The sequence below is a fragment of the Dasypus novemcinctus genome, chromosome 10 (assembly GCF_030445035.2).
Source record: "Dasypus novemcinctus isolate mDasNov1 chromosome 10, mDasNov1.1.hap2, whole genome shotgun sequence".
NCBI classification, from domain to species: domain Eukaryota; kingdom Metazoa; phylum Chordata; class Mammalia; order Cingulata; family Dasypodidae; genus Dasypus; species Dasypus novemcinctus.
The window spans coordinates 59,285,654-59,307,624 of NC_080682.1; the positions used below are offsets into that span (position 1 = coordinate 59,285,654).

The 21,971-nt window shown below is 35.6% G+C and overlaps 1 protein-coding gene across 1 annotated transcript in view; it reads left to right on the top strand.

Moving 5' to 3' along the window:
• The window catches only part of CCDC73 (coiled-coil domain containing 73), a 145,435-nt gene that overhangs the window by 117,237 nt on the left and 6,227 nt on the right, over positions 1-21,971 (top strand). Inside the window, exons 15-16 of the mRNA XM_004446870.5 lie at positions 18,058-18,244; positions 19,470-20,942. Of these exons, the coding sequence (XP_004446927.2) occupies positions 18,058-18,244; positions 19,470-20,942 (1,660 nt within the window). The remainder of the gene's footprint in view (positions 1-18,057; positions 18,245-19,469; positions 20,943-21,971) is intronic.

Here is a 21,971-nt window from a genome sequence, read left to right on the forward strand (position 1 = left end):
GGGAAGCAGGTGCTCAACCACTGAGCTACATCTGCCCCCACAATGAGATTTGTTTTTTTCATTTGTTTGTTTTTAGGAGGTGCTGGGGATCAAATCCAGGACCTAGTACATGGGAAGCAGGCACACAACTGCTTGAGCTACATCCATTCCCTGTATTTATTTTATATATTTTTCAACTGATTGGATTTGCTAGGACCCTCTAGTACAGGAGTTCTTAAGGGGTCTGTGAGTTTGAATTGAAATTCAAAAAACATTATTCTTGGTGGGATGTGTTGGTGTAGGTGTGATATATTTATTAAATAATACATAGTATAGTGTGGACTTAGTAAGGGGCCTGTGGTTTTCACCTGACTGGCAAAGGAGTCCGTGAAACAAAAAAGGTTAAGAACCCCTATACTATAACAATGTTGAATAGAAGTTGTGAAAATGGATATGCCTCAGATGGAGAGTTTTCAGTCTATCACCTTTCATATTATGTTAGCTGTAAATTTTTGTGTATGTCCTTTATCAGGTTGCAGATGTTCCCTTCTATTCTGAGTTCTTATCATGACATTTCATAGTATGTTAGCTGTAATTTTTTAATATGCCCTTTGAGGAAGTTCCTTTATATTCTAAGTTTTTATCATGAATGGATGTTGGACTTTGTCAAATGCCTTTTGTATGTCTATTGCAATGATCATGTTTTTCTTCATTCTGTTAATATGGTAAATTATGTTAATTGACTTCCAAATGCTAACATGACCTTGCATTCCTGTGGTAAATCCCAATTGACCATGATATATTATTGATTTCCTACCACTTTGTTAAGGATTTTACATTCATGAGGAATACAGATCTGTAAGTTTTATTTCATTTATTTATACTCTTTTGGTCTGGTTTTTGTATCTGAGTAATGCTGGCCTCATAAAATGAATTGGACTGTGTTTTCTTCTCCTGTATTTTCTGAAAGTTTGCATGGAACTGGTATATTTCTTCATTAAAATCATATGGGCATGACATTTTCCTTGTGGGGATATTTTAAATAATGAATCCAATATTTAAATTAAAGACAGCGCTATTTATATTCTCATTTTTTTTTCTTGTGGTGGTATGCAGAAAAGAGGTAACATATGACCTGAGACTGCTATCCTTAGAAAGGCCTGCATTCAAGATTGGCCCTTGGCTGGCATACGGGAAATTGGATTTGGGGAGGGTTCCCATCATTCCCTGGCTGATAAAAGCAGCTCACTGTGCTTCATTTGTTTGTGCAAACAATGTGCTTTATGCTGAACACCTGTTGTCCTTCCAGGAATCTGGATTTGGTGCATTCTAGGCACATTGTGCCTGTATGACCAGCCCCCAGTAAAAATCTCAGGTGCTGAGTCTCTATTGAGCTTCCCTGGTAGACAACACCCTGGAGGAATTAAATATATCCTGTGACTCTACTGGGTGAGGACTTTTGGAAGCTTGCTCCTGGTATCCTCCAGATTTTAACATGCCTTTTTCCTTTGTTTATTTTGCTTTGTACCCCTTCACTGTAAGAAATCCACGAGTATGACTATATGCTAAGTCCTCTGCGTCCTCCCAGTGTATCGCCACTGAACCTGAGTGTGTTTTTGGGGGCCCCTAATACAGTCAGTTTTGGTAGTTTTTGTCTTTCAAGGAATTTGTCTGTTTCAACTAAGTTGCCAGATTTATTGACAAAGAGTTGGTCATAATATTCCCTTATATTCCCCTGTAGGATCCATAGCAATGTCATTCTAGATATTTTAATTGTGTCTTTTCTCTTCCTCCCTCTTCTTGATCAGTATAGCTAGAGGATTTTTAACCAGGTTGTGACTTCATTGGTTTTGTTTAATTAAGTAGTTTTACTGAAATATATTTACACACCATACAATCCATCCAGAGTGTAAAATTAGTGGCTCTCGTTATAATCACAGAGTTGTGCATTCCTCACCACAATCTATTTCAGAACGTATTCATTGCCCCAAAAAAGAAAAACCCTATACCCCTTATAACCCCCCTATATTGACATTTTGTATTGGAATGGTAACTTTGTTACCATTGATGAAAGAATATTAAAATATTACTTTTTTTTTAATTAAACAATTTTCTCTCCCCTCCCCCCCTTTGTCTACTATCTGTGTCCATTTACTGTATCTTATTCTGTGTCTGCTTACATTCTTGACAGCAGCACCGGGAATCTGTGTCTCCTTTTATTGCATCATCTTGCTACGTCAGCTCTCCGTGTATGCGGTGCCACTCATGCGCAGGCTTCGCTTTTTCGGCATAGGGTAGCTCTCCTCACGAGGCACACTCCTTGTGCATGGGACTCCCCTACGTGGGAGACACCTCTGCGTGGCACAGCACTCCTTGCATGCATCCACACTGCAGTGGGCCAGCTCACCACATGGGTCAGGAGGCCCTGGGTTTGAACCCTGGACCTCCCATATGGTAGGCGTTGTATTTTTCCAATCTACCACTCTATTATTAACACCTTGTAATAGTTATACACAATTGTTCTAGTTCATGAAAGAACATTCTTATATTTGTTTAGTTCATTTATCATACTATTCAAGGTGTTTCTTTATTGATCCTTTGCCCAGATGATTATCCAATGATGAGAGTGGTGTATTGAGTTTCCAACTATTACTGTAGAGATATCTATTTCTTCCTTCAGTTTTGCTAGTATTTTCCTCATGTAATTTAGGGCATCTTGTTTAAGTGCATATACATTTATGATTGTTACTTCCTTCTGGTGAATTTTCCCTTTTATTAGTAGATAATGACCTTCTTTTTCTCTAATAACAGCTTTGCTTTTAATGTCTATTTCATCATTTCATCCAATATAACTACTCTAGCTTTTTTTTTTTTTTTTTTTTTTTTTGGTTACTGTATGTGTGGAATATCTTTTTTCCAGCATTTCACTTTCAATCTATTTGTATCCTTGTGTCTAAGATTAGTTTCTCATAGACAGCTTATATAGATTGCGTATATTTTCTTATCCATTCTGCCAGTCTGTCTTATGACTGGGGAGTTTAATCCATTAGCATACAATGTTATTACTGTAAAGGCAGTTCTTACTTCACCATTTTGATCTTTGGATTTTATCCATATCTTGTTTTCATCACTCTTTTTAAACTTTTACTTAATTTAACTAATAAAATCTTCATTTCTAGACTCTTTTCCAATCCTCTCTCACCTGACTTTTCTTTCCAAGCTGTAGCACTACCTTTAGTATTCCCTTCAAAGAAGTTCTCTTGGTTACAAACTCAGTTTCAGTTTCTCTCTTAATTTCTAAACTCACCCTCATTTTTGAAGGACAGTCTTGCCGGAGATAAGATTCTTGACTGGCAGTTTTTCTCTTGCAGTATCTTAAATACATTATACCACTGTCTTCTTGCCTCCATGGTTTTTGATAAGAAATCAGTACTTAATCTTATTGGGAATTCCATATACGTGATGAATTTGTTTTCTCTTACTGCTCTCAGGATTCTCTGTTTTTGGCATTTGACATTGTGATTAGTATGTGTCTTGGAGTAGGTCTATTTTGATTTATTTGGATCAGATTATGTTGTGCCTCTTGGACATAGATATTTATGTCCTTCAAAGGGTTGGGAAATTTTCTTCCATTGTTTCCTCAAATATTCCTTCTGCACCCTTTCCCTTCTCTTCTCCTTCTGGGACAATGGCATATGTATTTACACATCTTTTTCTGTCATTTATTTCCCTGAGACCTTGTTCAATTTTTTCCATTCTATTCTTTATCTGTTCTTTTATATGTTTGGTTTAAGAGGCCCTATCTTAGCTAACTGATCCTTTCTTCTGCCTCTTCAAATCTGCTGTAATATGCCTCCAGTGTATTTTTAATTTCATTTATTGTGCCTTTCATTCCCATAAGATCTGCTATTTTTTTATGTATGCCTTCAGATTCTTCTTTGTGTTCACTCAGTGTGTTCTTGATATCCTTAATCTATTTAGCCATTTTTTAAAATTTATTAGGGAGATTTGTTTGAACATCCATGATTAGTTTTCTCAACTCCTTTGTGTCATTTGGAGGCTTAGTTTGGTTCTTTGGGCCATATCTTTCTGTTTCTTGTTATGGATTGTTTTTTTTTTGTTGGTGTTTTGACATCAGATTTACTAGATGTATTTATTTTTGGCCTGTTTTTCTTAGCCTAGGTGTTCCATTTGATTGGCTTTGTGGTACCACCCCTCTTTGATATTTGGCTCAACTTAATTTGGAACTTTATAGTGGTTCATGTTTAGCCAAGGTGAATTTCTTTCAGCTCTTTTCATTCATTTCTTGCCTTTTCTCTCTTGCTGGTTGCAGAATAGGAGCCGAGGATTTGGTTGGTACTGTAAACCATGGAGGCTTAAAGCTGCCCACGTTGCCCCAGGAATCACTGAAGCTTCTCCCACCTTTCTTCCCTGCAAGGGGCAGGGACAGAACCACAGCCATGTGCAGTAATCCAAGTCATGAAGATGAAGACCATCTGTAGTTGTCTGAAGACAATGATGAAGCTCCATGCACCTTCCTTCCCTGCCTAGAGCAGGAATGGAATCTCTAGTATACCTAGCAATCTAGTCCATACAGGCCAAAAGTGACTGCAGTTGCCCAGAGAGGTTGAGGGCACACTGTCCTTTGTCCTGTTCTGTCAAAGGCAGGGATGGAGCTACAGATGTGTCCAATAATCTAGTTTGTGTGGGCTGAAAGCAGCTGCAGTTGCTTGCAGAAGCTGAGGGAGCATTCTCCCTTCTGTCCTGTTAGGGGTGGGGATTAAACCATAGGAGTGCCCAGCACTCTAGGCCCTGCAGGCCGAAAGAGCCTGCAGTTGCACAGAAAGGCTGAGGGCATACCACCCCCTCCTATCCTATTGAGACCAGAAATGTATCCACAGGTTTGCCCACCCAGTCTAGTCCATGTGAGCCAAAAGCAACTGCAGTTGCACAGAAAGGCTGAGGGTGCACTGTCCTCCTCCTGCCCTGTCAGGGTGGGTATGGAGCCAGAGATGTGTCCAACAATCTGGTTCATGCAGGCCAAAAGCACCTGCATTTTCCAGAGAGGCTGGGGAAAACCCACCCCTCTCCTATCCTATCAGGGATGGGTGTGGAGCCACAAATGTGTCCAATAGTTTAGTTCCTGTGGGCCAAAAGCATCTGCAGTTGCCCAGAGAGGCTGAGGGATCTCTGTCCATTCTGCCTTGTCAGGGGCAGGGATGAACCTACAAGAGGTCCCAACACTCAAGTCTCTATGGGCTGAACCACCTGCAGTTGCCTGGAGAGGTTGAGGAAACACCATCCCTCTCCTATCCTATTGGAGGCAGAGAGGTATGCACAGGTTTTCCTACCAGTCTAATCCCTGTGGGCCACAAGCACCTGTAGTTGCCTGGAGAGGTTGCTGCAGGTCCCCCTAGCTTCCTCCCTGCCAGAGGTGGGGCTTGAGCCTAGACTAGGGCTGCAATCCAACCGGGTGGAAAGAAGCCGGTCCCTACCATCATTGTGATTTTCAATCAGTCCCACTTTGCCTTATGCCAGGGGCAGAGTTAAAATGGAGGTTACCATACTCTTTCTGACTTTGAAAGGTTCAAACTTCAGCTGTTGTTAGGATTGGACCTTAGCCAGTCAAATTTCCTAATCAGTATCTGAAATCAGTGCCCAACTGTCTCTTACTCCCCTGTTTTTGGGAAATGGAGCTTCCAACTCCAGCCAGGAAATAGCTCCTGAGGAGGCTTGCACTTCCAGCCAAGGATGGGCACTGGCCTCTGCGGCATGGAGAAATCTTCACTGCAGATGGGCAGTTTCCTCCTTCCATTATTTCAAGGATGTTGAGGGATGCTCTTCTGATCTCTTGGGCCCCCAAAACAGGTGGTTTAGATAGCTCTGGCTGATTACTCACTGCCCTGTAGTACAAACTGACTTTTGGAGCTCCTTAATTCTGCCACCATCTTGCTCCATCTCATCTGTATATACCACATTTTGTTTATCTATTCATCAGTTGATGGACACTTGAGTTGTTTCCATCTTTCAGCAATTATGAATAATACCTCTGTGAATATCAATATGCAAATGTCAGTTGATATCCCTGCTTTCAGTTCTTCTGAATATTTTCCTAGTAGTGGCATTGCCAGATCAGGCAGCAGATCTATATTTAGCTTCCTGAGAAATTGCCAAATTGTCTTCACAGTGGCTACATCATTTTATATTCCCACCAATAGTGAAGGAGTGTTCCTATTTCCCCACATCCTTCTTCAACACTTGTAGTTTTCTGTTTTTTTTAATAGTGGCCATTCTATAAGGTATAAAATGATATAGTTTTGATTCGCATTTCTCAGATAGTGATGTTGAATATCTTTTCATATGCTTTTTAGTCATTTGTATTTCCTCTTTGGAAAAATGTCTATTTAATTCTTTGGCCTATTTTTAAATTGCATTGCTTGTCTCTTTATTATTGAGTTGTATGACCTCTTTATATATCATAGAAATCAAACCCTTATCAGATGTATGGTTTCCAAATATTTTCTCCTATTGACTAGGCTGCTTTTCACCTTCTTGACAAAGTCACTGGAAGAACAAAAGTGTTTAATTTTGGAAGTTTCCATTGATCTATTTTTTCTTTCAAAGATTCATGCTTTGGGTATAAAGTTTATGAAGCCACCTCCTTACCACAAGATCTTGAAGATGTTTCCTTACATTTTCTTCTAGGAGTTTTATGGTTTTAGCATTTATATTTAGATCATTGATAGATTTTGAGTTAGTCTTTGTATAAGGTATGAGATAGGGGTCCTCTTTTTTTCTTTTGGATATGAATATCCAGTTCTCCCAGTACCATTTGTTGAATAGACTGTTCTGGCCTACAGGATGGACTTGCCAGCCTTGTCAAAAATCATTTGACCATAGATTCAAGAGTCTATTTTTGAATTCTCAGTTTGATTCCATTGGTCAAATGTCTATCTTTTTTGCCAGTACCATGATGTTTTTACTACTATAGTCTTATAATAAGCTTTAATGTCAGATAGTGTGAGTCCTTCAACTTCACTCTTCCTCCTCAAGACGTTTTGGACTATTCAGGGCTCCTTACCCTTCTGGATAAATTTAATATTGTTTTTCTTTTCTGCAAAAGAGGCTGTTGGAATTTTTATTGGGATTACATTAAATTTGTAAATCAGTTTGGTAGAATTGACATCTTAATGATATTTAGTCTTCCCGTCCATGAACACAGAATGTCCTTCCACTTATTTAGGTCTTCTTTGATTTCTTTTAGCAATGTTTTGTAGTTTTCTGAATACAAGTCCTTTATGTCCTTAGTTAAGTTTATTCCTAAGCATTTGATTCTTATAGTTGCTATTGTAAATGGAACTTTTTTCCTGGTTTCCTCTCTAGATTGCTCATTACCAATGTATAAAACACTCCTGATTTTTTGCATACTAATCTTACATTCTGCCTCTTTGCTGAACTTGTTTACTAGCTCTAGTAATTTTGTTGTAGATTTTATGGGACATTCTAGATAGAGGATCATATCATCTGAAAATAGCAGAAGTTTTACTTCTTTCTTTCCTATTTGAGTGTCTTTTGTTTCTCTTTCTTGCCTAATTGCTCCAGCTAGGATTTCTGGCATAATATGGAATAACAGAAGTGACAGTGGGCGTACTTGTCTTGTTCCCAATCTAAGTGGGAAAGCTTTCAGTTTTCACTGTTGAGTATGATTTTAGCTTTGGGTTTTTTATATATGCATTTATCATGTTGAGACTGTTTCCTTCTATTTCTGTTTTTCAGAGTGTTATTTTGAAGAAAGTATGCTGTGTTTTGTCAAATGCCTTTTCTGCCTCAATAGAAATCATGTGATTTTTTTCCTATTTATTAATGTGGGGTATTACACTGATCGATTTTCTTGTGTTCAACTACCCTTGTATACCTGGGATAAAACCTAGATCAAGGTGTTTAATTCTTTTGGTGTGTTTTGGGTTTCATTAGCAAGTATTTTGTTGAGGATGTTTGCATCTATATTCATTAGAGAAATTGGTCTATAATTTTATTTTTTCATAGAATGTTTATCTGGCTTTGGTATTAGGGTAATATTGGCTTCATAGAATAAGTTAGGTAGTTTTCCCTCCTGTTCAGTTTTTTAGAAGAGTTTGAGTAGGACTAGTAAAGCATCTTCGAATGACTGGTAGAATTCACCCATGAAACCACCTGGTCCTGGACTTTTCTCTTGGGGGAGGTTTTTGATAACTTATTCAATCTCTTCACTTTTGATAACTTATTCAATCTCCTATTTCTTCTAGGATCAGTGTAGTTTATCATGTGTTTCTAGGAATTTGTCCATCTTGTCTATGTTGTCTAGTTTCTTGGTGTACAGTTGTTCAACAGTATCTTACAAAGATATGTTCCTGATTTTAGGGGATTCTGAAATCTCAAACTGATAGAAATTTCTTCTTTTCTAGTAGGTATAGTCCTTCCTTAATTTCAATTCATTTAAAAAATGCTTTATTTTTTAGGGCAGTGGAAGGAAGGCTGACATCAAAATATTTTTATCTTTTTTGTTTCTTATTAGTCTTTTTTAATTTCTGTGGTGTCAGTTGTAATGTCCCCCTGGTTTCATTGATTTTTCTTTCATGGTTTTTCATTTGCTATCTCATTGACTTTGGGTGTTCATTTTATTATCCCCTTCATTCTACATAATTTGGATTTAATTTACTTTTCTAGCTTCTTGAAATGGAATCTTGGGTCATTCATTACTGACTTTTGTTCTTTTCTAATATAATCTTTAAAATATATAAATTTTTCTCTAAGCATTGCTTTATCTTCATCCCACAAATATTGATATATAGTGTTTCATTCTCATTCAGTTCAACATATTTAAAAAAAAAACTTCCCTTGTGATATCTTCTTTGATCCCTGGATTATGGGTATGTCCCATAGGTATAGGTATGACCCAATTGAAATGTGTTATTTAATTTTAAAATATTTGAGAATTTTTAAGATATCTTTTTGTTATTAATTTCAAATTTAATTTGGTTGTGGTCAGATAGTACTTTTATCCTTTTAGATCTATTAAGCCTTTATTTTTGCCACACATTATCTATTTTGGTAAATGTTTCATATGCCTTTGAAAAGAATGTGTAGTCTATTGGTTGGTGGAAAGTTTTATTATATAATTGTCAGTTAGGTCAAGTATTGTTAAACATATTGTTCACGTTGTCTCTGTCCTTACTGATTTTTGTCTACTTGTTGTATCAATTAGTGGGAAAAGAGTGTTGAAAATTTTAATTATAACTGTGAATTTATCTTTCTTTTTCTGTCAGTTTTATTTCATATGTTTTAAAATCCTATCATTAGGTGTATACACATTTATGATTGTTATGACTTCCTGATTAATTCACCATTTTATCATTATGAAATGTCCATCTTTACCCTCATACTATTTCTTATCCTGAGGTCTAGTTTGTCTGATACTGATATAGTTACTCAAGCTTTTATATGATTAGTGTTTGCATTCTATGTCTTTTTCTTCCTGTTTTAATCCCTCTGTGTCTTAACATGTAAAAAGCATTTCTCATGCACAGCAAAGTTAGGATTTGTTTTATTTGATCTGATAATCTCTTTTAATTGGAGAGTCAGATCATTTACATTTAATGTAATTATCAATATAGTTGGGTATAAGTCCACCATCTTGCAACTTGTTTTCTATTTTCCATCTGTTATTTTCCCGTTTCCTCATTCCCTGCCTTCTTTTAGATTATTTGAATATTTTTAGTATTCTATTTTATTTTCACCAATGGCTTATTAGCTATACCCCTCTGTTTTATATTTTAGTTGTTGCTTTAAAGCAGGGTTCAGCAAATATTTTCTATAAAGGGACAGAAAGATAATATTTAGGTTCTGTGGGCCATATTGTCTCCATCACAGCTATTCAAGTCTGCTGCTTTAGCACAAAAGCAGCCATACACACATGTAAACAAATAGATATGGTTGTATACCAATAAAATTATATTTATAAAAGTAGGCAGTGGTTCAGATTTGGGCCACTGACCTTATTTTGCCAACCCTGCTCTGGAGTTCAATTTAACATAGTCTACTTTGAAATAATTTTATGCTGAATTCTCTGATTGTAAGAAGCTCCACAGTATTTTCTCATTTTCTCCTTCCCGTCCTTTGTGCTATAGCTGTCATACGTTTTACTTCTATATATTTTATAAACTAGCAATGTATTTTACTTTAAACAATTATCCAGTAAAGAAAACTAAAGATTTAACGTCTTTTATATTCACCCCATATTTACCATTTCTGGTATTCATCATACTTTTGTGTAGATTCACCTTTCTACCTGTATCATATTCCTTCAGCCTGAAGAACTTTCTTTAACATTTCTTTTAGTGTACATCTGCTGGTAATAAATTCTCTCAGTTTAAGTTTGTCTGAAAAAGCATTTATTTATCCTTCATTTTTAAGAATATTTTTGCCTGATATAAAATTCTAGATTGACAGTTTCTTTTTTTCTTTCATTACTTTAAAGATACCATCCTATTGTTTTCTTGCTTTTATTGCTCTGGCAGGAAGTCTGGGATTATTCTTATATTTACAAACCTCTTTAAAGTGTCTTTTATCTCTGACTGCTTTTATGATTTTCCTCTATGACTGTTTTTCAGTAATTTGATTATGATGTGCTGTGATGTGGTTTTCTTTGTGCCTATCCTACTTGGGATTTGTGAAATTTCTTGGATCTGTGAGTACAGAATTTTCATCAAATTTGGAAAAATTTTTTTCTGTTCCCCTTCCCTTCTTTTGGGACTTCAGTTAAATATATGTTAGACTACTTGGTATTATCCCACCAATTATTGATGCCCCACAAATTTTTTTTTTTTTAGTGTTTTTTTCTCACTGCTTCAATTTTGGTTGATTCTATTATGATGTCTGGAAATTTATTTACCTTTCTTTCTAAAATGTCTAATCTACTGTTAAACCTGTCTAGTGATTTTTAAATTTTGGACACTGTATTTCATCTCTAGAATTTCCACTTGGTTCATTTTGATATTTTTCCATTTCTGTCTTCATTATGTTCATGTCATTATCCTTTAAATCCTTGAACATTTATAATAGCTGTTTTCAAGTTCCTTACTCCTCCCATCACCTCTGTCATCTCTGTGTTTGTTTCTATTGACTAATTTTTCTCCTGTTTGTAGGTGATATTTTCCTGGTTCTTTTTCTATCTAGTAATGTTTTATTAGACAGTATGAACTTTACATTGTTTGCTGGATTGTTATCTTCCTTTCAAGAGTGTTGAAATTTGTTTTGGCATGCAGTTAAGTTACTTGCAGATAAGTGCATCCATTTGAGACTCATTATAAACTTAAGGATGGTTCTAGCTTTCATACTAGGTTCATACTTATTAGTAAGGTATGATTCTTCTGAGGTCTCTAAAGAATGCCTAATAAGATTTTTCCACTCTGGCTGATTAGAACTCAGACTTTACCCAGACCTGTGAAAACTCTTGGAGTTGTTGAGCTTATAATTCCCTTATAGTTATTGTCCCTCCTCAACTTTTACTCCATGCATGTCCAGCTTAATATTCAGCAGCAGATTAAACATACAGATTTCTGAAGCGCTTTTTCTGCACAGCTCCCTCATCTTCATTTCTCTTCCTTCCTGGGCTTTGATGTCTCTCTTCTCAGCTTAGCAAAACCACCTTGCTTTGCAGGATATACCCTCCTTATACTGTGGCACATAAAGTTCCTGTAAGTGGACAGCCAGGGTAATCACAGGGTTCATCTCACTTTTCTCCTTCTCTTAGAGAACGTAGTCTTTCACTGTCAATGGTCCATTGTCTGGAAGCTGTTGTTTCAATATTTTATTCAATTTTCTAGTTATTTACAGTAGGAGGGCAAGTCCAGTACCAGTTACTCTGGCATGAATAGAAGTGGAAGTCTAAGTTTTTTAAATCGTATATTAAATGGTCTAGGGAAGTATAACACCTTAAAGGCTCTGTGATTAGTCCTTAAAGCAAATATTTTTATTTTTCTAATATATAAGTCCTTTAAAAAATGGGTATTCTGAATACATATGCTTGTTAACTTATTCATTTACTTTATTCTTTTATTTATGCATTTATTCAACAAATTTTTATTGAATATTTTTTATGTGTCGCACACTATGGAAAGTAATAGTAGTAATAAAAAAGACACATACTGTGTCTCATGGAACTCCCAATTTAATAGATGAAACAGGTTAAGAGTAATTATAGTATGATCTCACATATTGATATGAAGTAATTAGAATAAATTTTTAGAGTCAGAAACTAGAATACAGGTTACCAGGGCCTGGGGTAGGAGTAGAGGAATGGGGAGTTAATGCTTAATTGGTATAGGAAAAGCAGACTTGGCCCAATGGATAGGGCGTCCGCCTACCACATGGGAGGTCCACGGTTCAAACCCAGGGCCTCCTTGACCCATGTGGAGCTGGCTCATGCGCAGTGCTGATGCACGCAAGGAGCGCCCTGCCACGCAGGGGTGTCCCTCGCGTAGGGTAGCCCCACACGCAAAGAGTGTGCCTGGTGAGGAGAGCCGCCCAGCATGAAAGAAGGTGCAGCCTGCCCTAGAATGGCGCTGCACACACAAAGAGCTGACACAACAAGATGATGCAACAACAAGAAACACAGATTCCTGGTGCCACTGATAAGGATAGAAGTGGTCACAGAAGAACAAACAGTGAATGGACATAGAGAGCAGACCAATTGGGGGGGTGGGGAAGGGGAGAGAAATAAATAAATCTTTTTTAAAAAGAAGAAAAAAAAGAACTTCTGTTTGGAGTAATGAAAAGTTTTGGTAATGGATGGTAGTGATAGTAGCACAACATTGAATGTAATTAACACCTCTGAATTATATATTAGAATGTGGTTAAAAGGAGGGAATTTTAGGTTGTATATATGTTACTAGAATAAAATTTTTAAGACTGAACAATATAGATAGTGAACTAGTCTAATGTAAACTATGGACTAAAGTAAATAATATTATATTGTTTCATCAATTTTAGCAAAGGTACCAAACTAATTGAGTGCTAATAATATGAAAAATGGTATGTGAGGGGGTTATATGGGAACTCTATATTTTCTGCATGATTTTTCTATAATTTTCTATAATTTTCTAAAATTATAGTATAGGGTAGTGTGAAAAGTGCTCAGGTAGAAGTAGATCCAAAGTACACAGTAGCACAAAGGGAGGAGACATAAACTCTACTTAGGTGAATAAGGGCTGCTCAGGGCAGACCTCACAGAAGAGATTTTTTATCTGGGTCATCAAGAATAAGTAAGAATTTTTCAGGCAGTTACAGATAGTATTTCAAGTTGATGGAATAGCATGGGCATAGCAACAAAAAATTTTTATTCAAAATGGAAACTGGAAGTAGTATGGCATTGCTACAGTATAGGATGCTTACAATATAAGCATCCTATAAGATAAGTAAGAGAAGAGGTTGAAAAGATAGGCAGAAGCCTAATAGATTATAGGGAATTGTATATTCCATTCATAGACATTTGTCTTGATCTATCATTTTGGTTTTTAAGCAGGGAGTAAAATGATCAGGTAGACTTTTTCAACAGATCATTTTGGTGGTGATGTGAAGGGTAGACTGGAGTGGCACAAAACTAAAGTCACATTTTTTAATTAGATATAGGTGGTGGTTGCACAACACTGTTAATATACTAAATGCCACTTAATTTTTCACCCTAAAATGGTTAATTTTATGTTATGTGCATTCTGCTTCCTTTTAAAAAGTTAAACACAACAACAAAAAACCCAACTAATTTTATATCAGATTATAAATCATATTTTACTTTTAAGAAAGTTAGACCAATATAGAAACTTTGAAAGAAGAAAGTGAAGATCATTCATAATCCCACTACCCAGAAAGTAATTATTAAAAGTTTGGTATATATAAGCTTCCAGAGTTTTTCTTTATATATGCTCATTTTGACACAACACATAGAAATTCATATACATTTACCTTTTTACAACTAAATAGTTTGGCAGCCTTTTTTACACTTGATCTTAGCCAGAAGGCTGAGAAGCAATGGCAGCCTTTTTTAAAAACTTGCTAAATAGTATATATCCTTCCAAAGAGCCAGTAAAAATAGATCCATTGTGTGAAAAGGATGTGCCATAATTAATGTATCCAATCTCTGTTAGACATCCCTGTAAAATATCTTTGTGCATTTAAAAATTGTTTTCTTGAAGATAAATTTCTAGAGATAGTATTGCTGGGTCAAAGGTCTTACACACTTTTAATTTTGATACCTGTTGCCAAATTGCCTTCCAGAAGATTATACCGATTTATACTCCTACCAACCACATGTAAGAGAACCTGTATACCTAAATCCTCTTATTACTTGGTTTTATCAGTATTAATTTGCATTTGCATTTTAAGCTTATTTTCATGATTGTTAGTTATATTTCTTTTTTTGCAAATTACTATTTTATATAATCCCATTTGCAATTATCCAATATCAAGTTTCTCCTATTTTAAAGAGTAAAAAAGTAGGAAACAAACAAAAACCTTTTTTGGTCCCATCTTCAACCCTAACTCTTCTATCCTCTAGAGCCAAGTTTCTTGAAAGAATAGTCTAAACTCATATGCTTCATTTCCTTATTTCCCATTCATCCTTCAGCCTTCAACCTAGGGTAATCAGTTTTGCTCTGCATGCCAGTAAAATTTTTTTGTCCAGGTGACTCACATCTTCTACATTCCATGGATACTTTTCAATCCCTTTTGAAGCATTCGATACTGTTTCTTGAATGCTCTTTTCTTTTTCCTTGTATTGAATTTCACTCATGTGTTTCTCCACCCTACTTCTCAGTCTGCTCCTCAAAGCAGTAATAATTGAGCAGTTACCATGCACTCACTATATGCTATGTTTTATATATACATGTAATTTAATTTAATCTTCACAACATCTTCAATTTTTAGAAAGAAAACAGAATCTCAGAGTTTAAATAGTATTATCTTAGACAGCTTCTGAGATGATACCCAGCGATTCCTACCTGCTGGTATTCTCTCCTTTTTGTAATCCTCATCCCTTGAGTGTGGACAGAATTTAGTGACTTGCTTCTAATGAACAGAATATGGCAAAGTGATGTGATGTCACTTCTGAGATTAAGTTACAAGAAGACTGTGACTTCTGTCTTGGGTGAGCCCTGTCTTGCTTGCTGGCACACTCTTGTGTTCCCTTCCTTTTCTCTTCCTACCTCCTTTCCTCCCTCTACCCCCCTTTTTAGAACCCAGATAATGAAGTCTGGGGGAGGCCACCTAGAGAAGAGAGGCCCTGGAGGATGAAAGGCCAAGTGGAAGAGAACAGAGGTACCCCAAGGGATAGTTAGCACCAAGTGTCAACAATAACAATGTGAGTGAGTCTTCTTGGAAGCAGACTTTCCAGCCTCAGTCAGGGATTCATACAGTGGAGCCTGAAGATGACAGCTTGACTAGAATTTCATGAGAGACCCTGAGTCAGAACCATCAACCCCAGCCACTCCTGGATTCCTCCACTGAAAGTGTGGAATAATAATTGTTTTTTTCTTTTAAGCTAAAAATTTGGGTAATTTGTTACAGCACAATAGATAACTAATGCAAATATCTTCCAGGACTTCATAGCTCTTATGTGCTGGAACTAGGATTTGAACCCATGTTTATCTAACTCTGGAGCTCCTTAAAACTATTGTACTATTTTTTCTGAATCTCCTTTGCAAGTTTCTCTTTCTCTGCCCCTAATTTGGGGTTTTCATTAGTATTTTATCCTTTATCCCTTTTTTGTTCTCAAAATACACTCTGTCTATACACCCAGAATACAGAATACACCGTCTGAACTCTGGGAGTAATCTTGATTTTCCTTCTCTCTCAGCCCTCTCACATCCAATCAGTTACCAAGTCTTGTTGACATTAGCACATAAATTACTCATAAATCTATTTACTGATTTCACTTGACTCCTATGGTACTCTCCTGAAGGATCTCTCTGCCCCATATGTTGTCTCTCTTTAATACAGCTTTTTTTTTTTCAGACTACTATGTGCAACTTATTAGTGGTTCATGAAATCAGCTGAGTGGGTTATGACCAGAATTTTTTTTTAATAAAAAAAAAGAGAAAGCATAGAAAACATTAGAGCATATTAAGTAAGTATTGTTTGGTGCACTCATTGAATTGTAAAACATGTCTCATTGAGGATTGCAGTCAAAGAAGTCTGAAAAATATTATACTTATCCATTCATTTTACTGCAGCCAGAAATGGCTGAAATTTCTAATAGGATCATATTATTTATTCCTTGTTTAAAACTCTTCAGTGGCATTTCATTAGAGTAGAAACTCTGTAGCATGCTGTTAAGCCCTATAGCAGTTTGATATGATTATGAATTCCAAAAATAGTTATTGGATTATGTTTGTAATCTGGTCTGTACCTGGGCATGGTTAAGTTAACATTAGGGCTTTGACTGGGCCGCATCATTAGGTCATTGAATCCCCACCCCTTGGTGGGTGGGGACTCACAGATAAAAGGCATGGCAAAGGACAAAGTTGAGGATTTTTAAAAAAAGTTTTATTTCCTCCCTTGCAGCTTGTTCCTTTTCTTTTGCTGTCTCTTCTCTGTCCATTTGCTGCGCTTTTTTTCCCCCTGTATCTCTGTCTCCCTTTTCTTGCGTCATCTTACTGTACTAGCTCTCTGCGGTGCATGGGCCAGTTTTTGCCTTCACAAGGAAGCCCTGGGATGCGAACCCAGAGCCTCCCATATGGTAGACAGGAGCCCAACTGATTGAGTCGCAGCCATTTCCCAGAGTTGAGGAGTTTTGATGTTGGAGTTTGATGCTGAAGCCTTAAGCTGGAGCCCTGGGAAGTAAGCTCACAGAAGAAACAGAAGCAAGCCCCAGGAAGAGAGGACCTTAGCCAGGAGAACACAGAGGAATAGGGACAGCTCCTTAGACACTGCAGAAACCCCAGGTAGAGAGACAGAGCCAATCACCTGATAGTCTACAGCTGACCTTGTGGAGAAAACAGAGGTGCTGAGTCCAGAGGAACCCAGGAAGCTCACAGATGTCAGCAGCCATCTTGCACCAAGACATGAAAATAGACCTTGTGAGGGAAGTATCTTATGCTTTATGGCCTGGACTCTGTAAGCTCCTACCCCAAATAAATACCCCTTATAAAAACTAACCAGTTTCTGGTATTTTACATCAGCACCACTTTGGCTGACTAAAACAGCCCCTAATGACCTAGCCCAGTTTATCTCAAGCCTCATTTCTCTTCATTTTCCTTCCAGCATCTAAGTTCAAGTCAACAAAATCACTTGTTCAATGAACAGGCTGTAATCTTGCTTGCTTTCAGGCATCTGTGTATGCCATTTGTTCTGCCTTGAGTAACTCCTTACCCCACCTGTCTATAACTTCCTATCATATTTCAGGTATGTTTAGCTGTCACCTTCTCTGAGAGGTCTTCTTTAACTCCCCAAAGCAGGGAGAGTATTACTTTGTATGTTGTCATAGGATCCAGGGTCCTTTATTTATCCCTCTCAAAGCACTACCCATATTTTATTCAAGTTACCTGTTTTTGTTTTTGCAGTCTCCTCTCTTCCCCACTGGACTGTAAATTGGTTAAGGGCAGGGATTATATTTTGCTTATAATTATATTCCAAAATCAGTGCTTCACATGTAATATGTGCTCAATATATATGGGGAGAAAAAAAGGATGTTTGATTTGTTTTAAAGATACATAAAAATACCAAACACTCAAAGTAATTTGCTTGCCATGACTACCTTGCTTTTAAAATATGGGTGGTTCTTTTATTATATATAATATGTGGTATGCATGTTTGAAAACATCTAACCATCTCCATTTTGATTAAATATGATGTTTAACAAAATTAAGTGGTCTTGTTATGAAGAATAATATATTAAACTAAGTTTTTAAAAAGCTACACCTGGCTTTCAAATAGAAATTGCTGATGGGTTAAATCGAAACATTACCCTTGTATCAGCAGAGTATGCTCAAATGTTTTATACTTTTTAACTGTTTTTACATAAAAGGAAACTTTTCCATTTTCCATTAGAATGTTCCAGAAGTAAATGAAAACAGTGAACTATCAACTGAAAAATCAGAAAACACCATCATACAGAAATGTAATTCTGGACAAGAAATAAGGGAAGAAAATAGTGCGAGTTTTTGTTCAGATAAAGAATACAGAGAAAAGGAGGAAAATAAAGAAGGCCCACCTATGGAAGAAATCATCATAGATGGTAACCTAAGAATGTTTTGATATTATCTAAGTTGTATTTTAAGATAATTTCATAAATAAAGGATCAATCATCAGTTAACACAATATTTTTCCCTGTGCCAGTCCCTGTAAGGAATTCAGAGGAATATAAATTATAGTTTTTGCTTTGAGGACCATGTAGTGTAGTAGTAGAAACACTTATCTTCTGTTTCATATGCCTTAAAAACAAGCTTCCTTCCAGATATTTTTTATGGTCAATATTTTTTTGGGAAAAATACATTTCTGCCTCTTCTCATCACTTACTCCTTGGCTTTGTGGATTCTGGCTTCTGCTTTACCACTTTGCTGAGAATAGTCTGGTTCACCAGTAACCTTCTGATTATCAGAACAAGCGCACTTTTCTTAGTTCAAATGATCCTTCTGTAATCATTGAAATAATTTCCTAATTCTTCCTTCTTTAAAAAGTTGTTTAAAGATGGTATTGATTATTTGAAGTACAAGTTCAAATCTAAACTGAACAACCACTTGGTGGAGATATTGTAGAGAGAATGATTGGCTAAAAAACCCCATCGAGCCTTCAAATTTGTATTCTGAACTATCTATATGGAAAATCAGAAATCTATAGTTAGAACACGGATGAATAAAATTAATGTCTTAAGTACACATTTCTATCCTTTTCCCCAAAACTATTCCAGAATTTTAAAATATTCACAGAGTAGGGAAAAAGTGATCATTGTTAGGCTTGAAGAAGCCATCTAACTATGTCTAAATATATTCAATACTATGTAAAAAGCCCTGGATAACAACAGAAATTAGAGTATAAAGTATTAGGATGAATTTTTATATAATCAATGTGTTTATATGGAATTGTACTGTGTACCCAAAAGGAAACAACAGAGAAATAAAAAGCATTTTGTGATCCTCCAACTGACTTCCTTTTATTTAAAACCAAAAATATTTTTGCTGTTATGAATGAGCTACAATTTTAATATGGATAGAGCCAAATATTTAGCATGCTAAATATATTCTTCTTATGATAAAGAGAACTCAATTTTTAGGGAAAAATTGATGTTACTTCATTTTTGTAATTATTGACCAATGAAATATCTAAGGCTAAATATATTTTATAAAAATAGGTGATACAGGATTTATTAAAGTCTTTAGTATATAAGTTTTTTATTTATATTTTATAAATATATTTATTATTATAATATAAATTAGTGTACAATATAAATTTCATCATGACAGGTTTACAGCTTTTTGAAAAAAGTTCCAAGAATGAAATCACTACTACTGTACTGCAGAATGAAAATCAAAGTGAAATCCTCCTAAGCAAAAGTTTCTGCATAGATAAAAAGTTAATTAGTCAAGGACACACCTTGAATGTAAGTGACTTTAGAAAATCAGTTACCACAGGAAAAATTGACAAGTGCTTTGCAAAAGGCAATGGTTGTTCAGAATTTAAATCACTGAATAGTCCTTTTTTAGTAGCAGATTTATCGATAGAAACAGAAAAGATTGACCTAGAAAGAACTGCAGGATTAGATCTTCATCCTCTAGATGTACATTTGGAAGATATTAATACAACAACATTAGACAGAATTTTAAATGAGATGGCTCACAATATAAATAAAAATATTTCTGAAAATGAACCATTGAAACAAGTCAGATTGCTTTTGGGGAATCAAGAACACTCTACAGAGAAGGAAAGTACAAATACTAACCGAACCAAACCAGATTTGGACTCCTCTCTAGACGTAAAAAAGAATCCCGTTCAGTGTCAGAAATATACTTTACAGGATTCAGTTAACATTATAGTAGATGATAAACAAAGTAAAGCAAAACAAATACAACTGATAAATAAAAAAAGTGAGTGTGGTACACTGCCACTTGAAACTTCAGATCTTCAGCAAATCTGTAATGATTCTTCAGAGAAAGGTGAACTAAATGTTCCCTGTGAGACAGAAAGCAATTACCCTAATTCACCTGCTGTTTCCACTGATAATTTGGAAGTATTTATGGAGAATTCAGATAAGCATGGTAATAATATGTCTATGTTGCTAAAACTCAACTCAAGCCCTGGGGAAAGAATTATATGGAAAAATTTGAATGATGGACAAAATAGTCAATTTAAGGATTGCTTGGGATATCCAGAAAACAATAATGTGACTATCTCCAGTCTTCAGATTAATGATGACAATATACATGCTCCACAAGCCAAAGATATGAAAATTGCTCTTCAAAAGAAAACTTCCACAGAAATACCGTTTTCCCATAAAGAGACTCAGATTGATGAGAATCAGATAACTGAAGACACGAAAAATTCCTTCTTCCTTTTAGTGAATGCTAACTCAAGACACCATGCATTGTTAAATAATACAGAGAAAACAGAGTCATTAAGTGACATCGCTTCAGGAAAAATTTACATTGAAGGACAGCTGGAAGAGTCATGTTCATTTCACATAAAGCCATCTGAAGATTTAGTAAAAAGTGGAAGGTCAGCCTTTGATCTTTCAACTTTAGATAAAAAAACTGAGAAAACTCCAGTATATCTGAATTTTTTAGACCCTGGTCCTTGGTCAAAAGTAAATCAAACTGAAAGCCAAATAGCTTCTAGCAGTCCTTTGTTGAAGGAGAAACCATCGGAAAACAGAAAGATTGTTTCAATGACACTTTGTAAAAGTGTTGGTGTGGATGATGTCAGGAAGGAAATTACACCAGGTAAGAAAACAAAATTTGAAACAGTTTGTTTTAATTCTTAAAATTTGTTTTTCTAATTATTATGTTATTATTGGTTTAAAAAATCTCCAGATTTGTGTTTAAAATAAAAATTTTTATTAGTGGTTTTAAAATACTGCATAGATGTGTATATGTAAAAGTAGGGAAGAAATTTTTTAAACAGATATGAATTTCTTTTCATCTAAATTTGGGCTAGTATTATCAACTTGCACTGAAGTACAACTGCATTTAGGAAATTTTTTTAAAAATTATTTTTCATCACCAAGGAACTGAAAATGGCAAAGCAATAGGTCCAGGTCTATAATTTTAAATTAGGAACAACTATCTGATTCTTTTTCTTACTTTCTAAAACAAACGACAGTGAGGCAGTTGTTAAGACTTCCACCAGTGTGCATATTTATTGCTTTTCTTTCTCAGCATCCTTTGGGGAAAAAAAAAATTTCTTTCCACAGAACCACATTTTAGCTTTTTGTCCTATGCTATCTTCTCCCATTTCCCTCCTTCAGTATTTCTATTTGTATCTGTCCTCAGCACCACTCAGATTTTCATTGTACAAGAAGTATTAAAGTATAACATTAATACATTTCATATCATTAATATTTGTCATTTTTTGAAGCACTTTAAAATGAATCCCATAATTATGTGCCTATTATTAACATGTTCAAATTTTAAATACTTGAGAAGAGAGGGACCATTCTCAAATTAAAAATTACTACATGAAATGACATAATGTCCAAGTTCAAAATAGTCAAACAAAACTACTCCCCTTAAAAATAAGGGGAGAGGTAAGTAGATGAAATATGACTTCATTAAATGGGTGTTAAATAATGCTGGGTGATGGGTACATTGAGATTTGTATTCTCCTTTTGTGTGTAAATTTTCAACAAAAACTATCATAAATAGATGTTGTATAATTGTTAGTTGAAGATAAGCAGTAGTTTAAGATGTGTAATCATAAGGAACATTATCTGTTTACTTTTCTAATAGCGGTCTCATAATGAAAGTTAAAAT